The sequence below is a fragment of the Gobius niger genome, assembly GCF_951799975.1.
Source record: "Gobius niger genome assembly, chromosome: 2".
Lineage (NCBI taxonomy): Eukaryota > Metazoa > Chordata > Actinopteri > Gobiiformes > Gobiidae > Gobius > Gobius niger.
In genome coordinates, this window is record NC_136853.1 from 41,618,671 (window position 1) to 41,629,354 (window position 10,684).

The following is a 10,684-nucleotide window of genomic DNA, read 5'->3' on the forward strand; positions in this document are numbered from 1 at the left end:
GCATGCTGTTTATATCCTTAAGCCTAAACCAGGCCAAAGCCACAGCCTCCAGAGCTCAGACAGTTAGACCTTGACAAAGTGATTAGGAGAAAGACTTTGAAGACGGCACGCTTTCAGACCCACTTGCTACCGTAAACATTTCACATGAGAGCATAAGGGAAACAGTTCGGTCACAAATTCCCACATTACACACGGATTCCGGTAATTCTGGAAAAAGGCTGAAGATTATATGTAAACCTCTTGGGAAGCTTAGCATCTTATAAATATTCTGCCAAAACAGAAAATGCCTAAAACGCGGGGAATAGTGTTATTGAGGAGAGGAAAAAGCCAACATATTGAGATGCAGGTTATTCAGGCTAAATGTAACATGTGTGTGCAATACGTCTGTTTGCCTGTTCATTCATTACTGTATTTCCTTTGAAGACATATCTACTTAATTTAAATGCAGTTTTGTACTTTTTTGTACTTTCATCCATTATTATATATTTGTGAGAAATATCAAATAAATATAGTAGAAAGGCTATTTTCCCTAAAAGTCACATTAACTAAGAAACAAATGTGTATTTTCTTTCTTTCGTTGTGTTTTAACAGTGTGGATAATAAATAATACATGTCCTGTTGCTGAAATAACTTGTGGATGTTCTAAGCTCAAACTGGCAGTTGAAGGTCCACCAATAGGAAGGCGACTTCTGACCAAGACCCAGAAATGGATGTGACATAATGCTTTAAAGTGGAAACCATTGCATTTAATATGTTTCTGAAAACCCTGTGTGTGTGTGTGTGTGTGTGTGTGTGTGTGTGTGTGTGTGTGTGTGTGTGTGTGTGTGTGTGTGTGTGTGTGTGTGTGTGTGTGTGTGTGTGTGTGTTTCTCTCTCTCTCTCTCCCTCCAGCTCTTTCTCTCCGTATTTCTCTCCATTTCTCTCTCTCTTTCTCTCTCCCTATATTTCTTTTTCTCTCTGTTTCTCCCTCTCTCGCTCTGTTTCTCCCTCTTTCTTCCTCTCTCTTTTTCCCTCCCTTTCTCTCTGTTTCTCCCTCTTTTCCTCTCTCTCGCTCTGCTTCTCCCTCCCTCTCTTTCTCTCTCTCCCTCTCTTCTCTCTGTTTCTTCTGTTTCTCCCTCTCTTTCCCCTCTCATTCCCTCTCTCTCCCTCTCTTTCTCTCTTTCTCTCTCCCTCCTTGTCTTTCTCTCCATTTCTCTCTTTCTCTTTCTCCCTCTCTTTTGCCCCATTTCTCTCTATATTTCTTTTTCTCTGTTTCATCCTCTCTCTCGCTCCGTTTCTCCCTCTTTCTCCTTCTCTCTTTTTCCCTCCCTTTCTCTCTGTTTCTCCCTCGTTTCCTCTCTCTCGCTCTGTTTCTCCCTCCCTCTCCTTCTCTCTCGCTCCCTCTCTTCTCTCTCTTTCTTCCTCTTTCTCTCCCACTCCCTCTCATTCCCTCTCTCTCCCTCTCTTTCTCTCTGTTTCTCCCTCTCTTTCCCTCTCTCACCCTCTCTCTTTCTCTCTCGCTCTGTTTCTCCCTCCCTCTCTTTCTCGCGCTCCCTCTCTTCTCTCTGTTTCTTCCTCTCTTTCTCTCTGTTTCTCCCTCTCTCACCCTCTCTCTCTCTCCCTCTTTCTCTCGCTCCCTCTCTTTCTCTCTGTTTCTTCCTCTTTCCCTCTCTCTCCCTCTGTTTCTCTCTCTCTCCCTCTCATTCTCTCCCTCACCCTCTTTCTCTCCCTCTGTTTCTCTCTCTCTCCCTCTCATTCTCTCCCTCACCCTCTTTCTCTCCCTCTGTTTCTCTCTCTCCCTCTCATTCTCTCCCTCACCCTCTTTCTCTCTCTCATTCCCTCCCTCTGTTTCTCTCTCTCCCTCTCATTCTCTCCCTCACCCTCTTTCTCTCTCTCATTCTCTCCCTCTGTTTCTCTCTCTCCCTCTCATTCTCTCCCTCTTTCTCTCTGTTTCTCCCTCTCTTTCCCTCTCTCGCCCCCTCTCTCTTTCTCTCTCCCTCTCATTCTCTCCCTCTCCCTCTTTCTCTCTGTTTCTCCCTCTCTTTCCCTCTCTCACCCTCTCCCTTTCTCTCTCTTTCCCTCTCTCACCCTCTCTCTTTCTCTCTCCCTCTCATTCTCTCCCTCTCCCTCTTTCTCTCTGTTTCTCCCTCTCTTTCCCTCGCTCACCCTCTCCCTTTCTCTCTCCCTCTCATTCTCTCCCTCTTTCTCTCTCTTTCCCTCTCTCTCCCTCTCTTTCTCTCCCTCTGTTTCTCTCTCTCCCTCTCATTCTCTCCCTCTTTCTCTCTCCCTCTCATTCTCTCCCTCTTTCTCTCTGTTTCTCCCTCTCTTTCCCTCTCTCTTTCTCTCTCCCTCTCATTCTCTCCCTCTTTCTCTCTGTTTCTCCCTCTCTTTCCCTCTCTCGCCCTCTCTCTTTCTCTCTCCCTCTCATTCTCTCCCTCTCCCTCTTTCTCTCTGTTTCTCCCTCTCTTTCCCTCTCTCACCCTCTCCCTTTCTCTCTCCCTCTCATTCTCTCCCTCTTTCTCTCTCTTTCCCTCTCTCGCCCTCTCTCTTTCTCTCTCCCTCTCATTCTCTCCCTCTTTCTCTCTGTTTCTCCCTCTCTTTCCCTCTCTCACCCTCTCCCTTTCTCTCTCCCTCTCATTCTCTCCCTCTTTCTCTCTCTTTCACTCTCACCGTCTCTCTTTCTCTCTCCCTCTCCCTCTTTCTCTCTGTTTCTCCCTCTCTCACCCTCTCTCTTTCTCTCTCCCTCTCATTCTCTCCCTCTCTCTGTTTCTCCCTCTCTTTCCCTCTCTCACCCTCTCTCACCCTCTCCCTCTGTTTCTCTTTCTCTCTCCCTCTGTTTCTCTTTCTCTCTCCCTCTGTCTCTCACTCCTAACCCCCCCTCTCTCCACCTCTCTCACTCCGTGTGGAAGTCCCCCCTCGACCCTCGCGCACAACTCCACAAACCGTGCGTGCACCTGCTCTCGCCGCGATGCGCGCTCACGACAGCGGAGTGAAAGGACCGGGATTTTTACGCACGGAATTTTAGAGCGGATTCGGCGGAGGGACAGCGGTTGACTGAGGAGGAGAGCACGTGTAACGGTGAGCTCCCACGTTGCTCGGTGTTCCTTGCACTTTTTCGTTTTTTTTTTTTTAATTGATTGCCTGCTTTTGCGCGTGCGTCACGTTTCCTTGTTATTTCTTTTGGCTTGAAAGTAGCTTTAGGCTGAAGAAATATTACAGGGATTCGGCCAAACAGGCAACAAACTGACTTAAATACAAAATGCAAACCCTGATTGTTGTTTTTTCACTTGTTGGATTGCTTTGCTGCATAGATCTTAAGAAATCCTAATCGTTCTCAATCTTGGCATAATACAGGTTAATTGAGCTTTGGGTCATGTTTTGTTCTTTCTGTTTAGCTTTTATGATCTAATAAAATATCTTCACCTTTTATTTATCAAGGACCTAAAATTATATAAGATATCAGGAAGCAATCATTCAACCCTTCAACACTTTATTCCATTTCATAACATTCCCATAAAAGGACGCTGAATCGCTGTCACATATGTACAGGACAAACAAATAACTGGTTTTGTAGAGATTTTATACAAAAACAACAGTTGTGGATCAGCTGTTGTTATTGTTTTGTGGTTCCCATATTCCCGGTGGGACGGGGGCAGAGGTATTTCCCACAGTGAGAGAGCGCTCTGGGGAATAGGGTAAAGGTTTGGCTGTTTTCTAGGAAAGATATTGGCTGTGGATTCTCATTTTCACCTTCATAGCACTGTGTTTTTTGAATTATAGATGGTAGAGCACATGAACTCTTGTTTTCAGCCATTGATTTACCCCATGTAAACTAAGTATAGAGAGTATGCTTTTCATTAGTGCTAGAGGTGATAACACGGACCTAGTGAACACGTTTTTAGAATGTTTTGTTAAAAATAAAACTCTGAAATATAGCATGTATATAAGTATACACACCCTTTGCTATGACACTCAATACTGAGCTGAGGAGCATCCTGTTTCCACTGATCGTGCTTGAGATGCTTCTACAAACTGACCAGAGTCCACTTGTGCTTAATTAAACGGATTGGACTTGATTTGGAAAGACACACACCTCTCTGTTAGGTCCCACAGCTGACAGATGCATGTCAGAGCAGAAACTAACCCCTGAAGTCAAAGGAACTGTCTGTTAGACCTCCGAGACAGGTTTGTATTGAGGCACAGATCTGGACAAGGGCAGAGAACTATTGTTGTAGCATTGAAGGTCCCGAAGAGCACAGTAGCCCCATCATTCGTAAATAGAAGAAGTTCAGAACCACTAGGACTCTGCCTGGAGCTGGCCACCTGTCCAAACTGAGTGCTCAGGGGAGAAGGGCCTTGGTCAGAGAGGAGACTAAGAACCCTATGGTCTGTTTCTGACAGAGATCCAGCATTATTTTGAGGAAATGGGAGAACCTTAAAGATGGACAAAGGCCCTTTTTTCCTCCCATATGGTTACATTAACCTGGCTAATGCCAGACTGCTGTGTGCGCTCGAATCCTTTGAAATGCACAACAGCCTGGGGACCATGACTGAAATTTTCGCATGGATTTGGGAACCAATCACAGAACGAGAAGGGACGGCAAGATGATGACGAGCTATTCGATATACGGAAGCTTGTAGTTTATTTACGGATCAAACAAGACAGCAGCAGACGTGACGCTATTTTTCGATCAAGCTTTAGGCCGTGTTCTAAATAGTTTAGCTCGAAGGTTTACAGCGGGTACGTCATCGGATACGATGATACGATTGGCTGTGGCTACGTGCAAACGCATGATAGACACTTGTAAACCACACCTCTCCTACGAGAAAATGAATTGGTGGTCCCCGGACTAAATATCACTTGTGATTTTAGTCTGGCGTTAGCCAGGCTATACCTATATAGGAGCTTTTTAAAAGCTGCCTATTTGCTCAACCTACCACTGTGCAAATTCAAGTGTATCAGCCCAAGGGGCACAAGATGGATTTTTGTGTCAATCCAACTCGCATCACAAGATGGATGTAATGTTCTATCCATTCTTCTTGGGGGATCCACGGCTTCACTTCCTTTTATTGCCAAACTGGGGACAAATTTTGTTCGAAAACAAAACAAAAAAATCACAATACTTGATCCTGGGTCTTTAACCTGTATTAGACTTGAACATTTAGAAGATTGATAATTTCTCTTTGGTTCAACCTTGGATGCCTACAGGAATATTTGTATTGATTTATATCTCTATTTTCCAGCCGACTGCCAAAGCCACTGTGGACCTCAGATGTATCCCTCCCTGTGCTAAGTGGCCATCCCGGGGAGATCCAGGATGCCCCCTAACATTTTACCCCTCCTCCTGCCTTTGTTCCTGGGCATCGCTCCGCCTGCCTCTCCCTGCCCTGCCCCGTGTATCTGTGCCAGCGACATCACTTCCTGCAGCGGTCTCAAGCTCTCATCGCCTCCGTTCAACCTCTCTGGCTACACTTCACGCTTAGATCTGAGCCATAATACAATCACCGCTTTGTCAGCTTCCTGGGCATCGCAAACTCTGCATCGACTCACAGCTTTAGTCCTGAATCGGAATTCCATCAACCAGATCCAAGAAAACGCGTTTGCTCAAACCCCCCAGCTCACGAGTTTAGATCTCTCATCCAATCAACTCGCTGCGTTGAACTCCAGTATGTTCACCGGCCTCACAAAGCTTCAAGAACTGCTGCTGTTTGGGAACCGCATATCCCACATAGCAACAGATACATTTCAAAGCTTCATACATTTGCAAAGACTGTACCTCTCTGGGAATATGCTTACACGTTTCCCCATAGAACTTTATGAAGTGCAAAACGGACCAAAGAACTTGACTTTTCTCGATTTCTCGTCCAATCGACTGGCAGAACTACCGGTTCAAACTTTGCTATCGCTTCAGTACAAAAGTGACATTTATTTGCATGACAATCCTTTAACTTGTGACTGTCCTGAACGAGCGCTAATGGAGTATTGGAGTTGGAAGCAGTACCGCCCCGTAGCAGAGTTCGGACCCGGGTGCCAAAGCGAAGACTCAAAATGTGGTCGACAGGACGATTCTGACGTCCAAGATGTTGAAGAGGTCAGTGAGTACCAGGTGGATCCAGGAAGAGAGCTCTCAGTGCCGTGTCCGGGGATCTCCACTGCCCAGGAGGGGGCGCTGTTCTTCTGGGTCACCCCTCATGCAGTGCTGGTTTCATCGGAGCACGAACCAGGCAAAGGTGGGTACAATGTTGTCATTTTGATTTACAGGGTGGGGCATTTCCGAGTGTTGCTGATTTCTGGAGATATTTTTTTTGTAATTCATGCAGTTCTTATATTTGAAGAGTTTCATGGCGCTAGGCTAGTGCTAGGCTAGCGCATTTCTATGGTGTCAGCTAGCCTGCATTAAAAAACTGTCTGACCCGCTCCACAGAGCACCTGAGGCAAATCACTTATAACACCAGACTAACCATATAAATGTCTGTGTTGTAATTTTAACCATTTTGCATTTAAAACAACATATATTTGAGCAGCATCAGCTTCGTGGTTGTATAAGCTACGCGGCGGCGGAGTGATCTGCTAGAAAATAGTCCCTCAAAATGCGATCATTCATGTGATGCAAGGTCAGTTATATTCCAAAAATTATTTTATCGACACAGACATTTATATGGTTAGTCTGGCGTTATAAGTGATTTGCCTCAGGTGCACTGTGGAGTCAGAGTTTTTAATGCAGGCTAGCTGATACCATAGAAATGCACTAGCCTTGCACTAGCCTAGCGCCACTCGACTCTTCAAATATAAGAACTGCATGAATTACAAAAAAAAATATCTCTAGAAATCAGCAACACTCTGGATAACTAGGAATGTGGCCCTATGTCAAAAATCCTGAAATATTCCTTTAAGGAGAGAGTCACAGAGGGGGTGAGGGAGGGCTGGACCGGAGGTTTTCGTCCACATCCGTTTCTGTCACAAACAGACTGCGGTCAGGGGAGCGGCACACTTTTGCCGCATCCACTCACAATAACATTGATTTTCGATCAGGAACAGTGCCTTGAGGGGGGATTTTGAAAGCATGTTGTATGAGTGGCCTCGACTGCAAAAGCACGGCGCGCCCTCAACCACAACATGTTTGTGTTTATCATCACTTTTAGTTTTTTTTCAAACTACTTCTTTCTTCACTGAGCAGGTGCGCTCTCAGCTGCTTTCTCAAGGGTTTTTTGTCCCCGTTAAATTATTATGAGGAGTTTAAATACCAAATAGCAAAGCTTAGTTGTTCAGAAGTCCAAAATCTGAATAAAGTATAATTTAAATGTCTCAAAAACACAATGCAGATGTTAAAACAAAAGAAACATCTTTTGGTTATAAAATTTGTCATATAAATTTTCTTTAAAAAAGAAAGACAAAAAAAATACAGGAACTTGAAATTGATAATCTATTTTTAGTTTAAAAAATGACCATAAAAATCTATTTAGGTTATATTGAATGTTTAATTGCTATTTGGCTTTACTGTAAACAGTAGGATCCAGGAGCATTCACACCAGTTTTCACAAATTGAAAGATGTTTGGCCACAGGTTTAGGTTCAGGGTCTCATTTGTAAAGATTCAAATGATTGTTGTAGCCGGATATGAGGCAGCAGACAAAGCAACAAGACAAGTTGTCCCACCCTGGCGATCTCCATATTATAGTTATACAGTTTGAATAAACAGAGCAGAGTAATCTGCCTGGCCAAGCTAAAGTTTCCCAACTGTTTATCCGCATTGTTTTCCATCTGTTGACTTTGTGTGTCATTACGCATCAATGAGTGTCATGGAACATTGCAAATTTGGACATAGTTCATATTGCACAATAGTGGATTTTAGTTATGGTTAGTTATGGTCTGCTGAGCCTTAAAACCAAAACATGTGGTGTCTCACTCACTGTCCATCCATCCATTTTCTTCCATTTTATCTGGGGCGGGTCACGATGGCAGCAGTCTAAGCCAACACACACTTCCTCCAGCTCTTCTGGGGGATCCTGAGGCGCTCCCAGTCCAACTCAGAGACATAGCCCCTCCAGCGTGTCCTAGGTCTTCACTAGGGGCGTCCTCCCAATGGAATGTGCCAGGAACACCTCCCCAGGGAGGCGACCGGGTAGCCGCCGAAACAGATCCAACGTGAAGGAGCAGCGTCTCTGCTCTGAGCTCCTCCCAGGTGACTGAGCCCATTTATGTCATGAAGTCAATCTCCAAGACCTGATCTCAAAAAAACAAATGGGGCAAACATGTAGTCTCCAAAGGGCAACATGAAGTGAGTGCAGGTCTGGAGCTCTGGTGCACATGTATTTTTTATTTTTTCACATTTTTCTGCATTTTGGGATTACCAGAGCCCAAACCCATAGCTCATAACGCTGTATGTGATTTTTAGCAAATCCTAATTTGATGTTTTTTTGTGCCTTTCCAGCTCCAATGCCACGGTACACAGTCCTGCCCAACGGCACTCTAGAGATCCACTCTGCCCTGGAAGAGGACTCTGGAACGTACGGCTGCGTCACATCCCGCGGTCGCCCTCTTAGAACTGGCGAATCCTTGGAAGTCACTGTTGTTGTGGGAAACTTCAGCCTAAATTCTTCTTTGGAAAAAAATCAACAAAGGGGACACTTCAACACAGCGTTTACAACTCTGGCCTCCTGTTTGGTCAGCATTGCCCTGGTGTTGCTGTATCTCTTCACACCTTGCAAGTGTGGGCGAAACGGGCGCGGCTGTGGTGGGCGGGCCTTAGTCATCTGCTCGGACCCCACAGAAGTGGAGACGGGACAGCGGCGCACCAATGGCAAGAGAGTGGCGTTTTTGGAGCCACAGGTGGAGGAGTGTAACAGTGAGAACGACGAGTCTAAAGAGTCAGCAGTGACCGCGGGACACGCTGGGACTGAGGGGATACTGAAGAACGGAGCGAGGACAGTGCAACAGACCACCACAGACGTGACTCACACGGTATAAAGGGGTTTCAATATCATCTCACAATTTTGTAAAGTTCAGATTTGGTTGTAGAATTTTTCTTGTGGCCATTTGGTGATAACATTTTGTGTTGTACGGCATCGTCTGCAGGAGGTTTGTGGTGGCCATTGTTTTGTTGCCGTTATGTGACAGGGATTTCTATCAGCTCTATCTGTGTTCATCTTGGCCGCTGTACTTAAAGGGATGTTTCAGGATTTTTGACATAGGGTTTCGTGGCGCTAGGCTAATGCAAGGCTAGCACATTTCTACGATATCATTAAAAACAGTCTGACCCGCTCCACAGAGCACCTGAGGCAAATCACTTATAACGCCAGACTAACCATATAAATGTCTGTGTCGATAGAATAATTTTAACCATATTGCATTTAAGATAACTTATATTTGAGCAGCATCAGCTTTGTGGTTGTATAAGCTACGCAGCGGCGGAGTGATCTGCTAGAAAATAGTCCCTCAAATTGCGATCATTCATGTGATGCAAGGTCAATAGTCCCAAAATGATTCTATCGACACATGGTTAGTCTGGTGTTATAAGTGATTTGCCTCAGGTGCACTGTGGAGCGGGTCAGACTGTTTTTTAATGCAGGCTAGCTGATACCATAGAAATGCGCTAGCTTTGCACAAGCCTAGCGCCACATAACTCTTCAAATATAAGAACTGCATGAATTACAAAAAAAAATATCTCCAGAAATTAGCAACACTCTGGATAACTAGGAAATGTGTCAAAAATCCTGAAACATCCCTTTAATGTGTTCACTTCTGGCTCCTTAAAATAACCCAGTGCATCCATAATCAGCTTTTTGTGTCTGAGAACTAGTCACATCTTTTCACCCCTTACACACGAAGGCGAGTCAAGTTGTTTTCCTCACACTGCACGAGTGGAACTGTTGCAACTGCCTTCAACTAATGATGACTCGAAGCCACTCGATACGACTGAAAATCATGGCTCAAATCGAACATGCAGTTTAGCAACATTGCAGATGTTTTTCAGCCATGGTTCATGGTTAACATCTCTGTTTCATCCAAAGTTATCCAAAGTTTGAAGGGGCTTTACATTTGTTTTAAACTTGTAGTAAAACACATTTTAGCCTCTTGCTGTGTATTGCATTTGCACATGTGATGTGACAACAAAAGAGACCTGTGCCTCGTGTCGGGGTGTAGAGGCCACTTTGTCCTGCGATACAACCCTCAGTTTGCCATCACACAGGGAACATGTTGGTTACGACAGAGCTTTGACTGCACTCAACAATTTCTACTTCATTAGCTCTCCTTGTCATGGTTTGAAAACGGGAGAGTTTAGTTACAGCTCCTTTAACATCTTGTGGTAGAAATTAAATATTGCCTAACTGTTGAGTTAGGCTATATTTAAAAAAGAGTTCAATTGGCACTCAGCTCTTTGAGAAGATAATGTTCAGACTTATACCGTTTTATCCTCTGAACTATGCAACTTGGTAAACCAGGGTACACTGGACAATACGAATTTTGCATCTGAGCCTCATGAGACTGAATCTTCTGTTTTTGACGACACGTGAGGGGCAAAGCAAACGAAAGGCTTCACATGACGGCCGCTGCACTGTCTTCATTCATGAGGAACTAAGCACTGCGGCAACCCGCTCACATGACAGTAGCTTCATCCGTGTGTGCTTTCTTCATTCTATACAACAAAGCAAAGCACCACATGTACAGTCCACTGTTTTACTTCCAGACACACAGAAGTGAGAGCA

The 10,684-nt window shown here is 44.8% G+C and overlaps 1 protein-coding gene across 1 annotated transcript; it reads left to right on the top strand.

The window, feature by feature from the left end:
- The first annotated feature begins 2,928 nt into the window (after window positions 1-2,928).
- On the top strand, window positions 2,929-8,950 carry LOC306960140 (amphoterin-induced protein 2-like). Its single transcript, XM_079552482.1, has 3 exons — window positions 2,929-3,056; window positions 5,223-6,209; window positions 8,410-8,950. Exons 2-3 carry the CDS (start codon window positions 5,297-5,299, stop codon window positions 8,943-8,945), a joined length of 1,449 nt encoding a protein of 482 aa, XP_079408608.1. The 5' UTR covers window positions 2,929-3,056; window positions 5,223-5,296; the 3' UTR covers window positions 8,946-8,950.
- The last annotated feature ends 1,734 nt before the right edge of the window (window positions 8,951-10,684 follow it).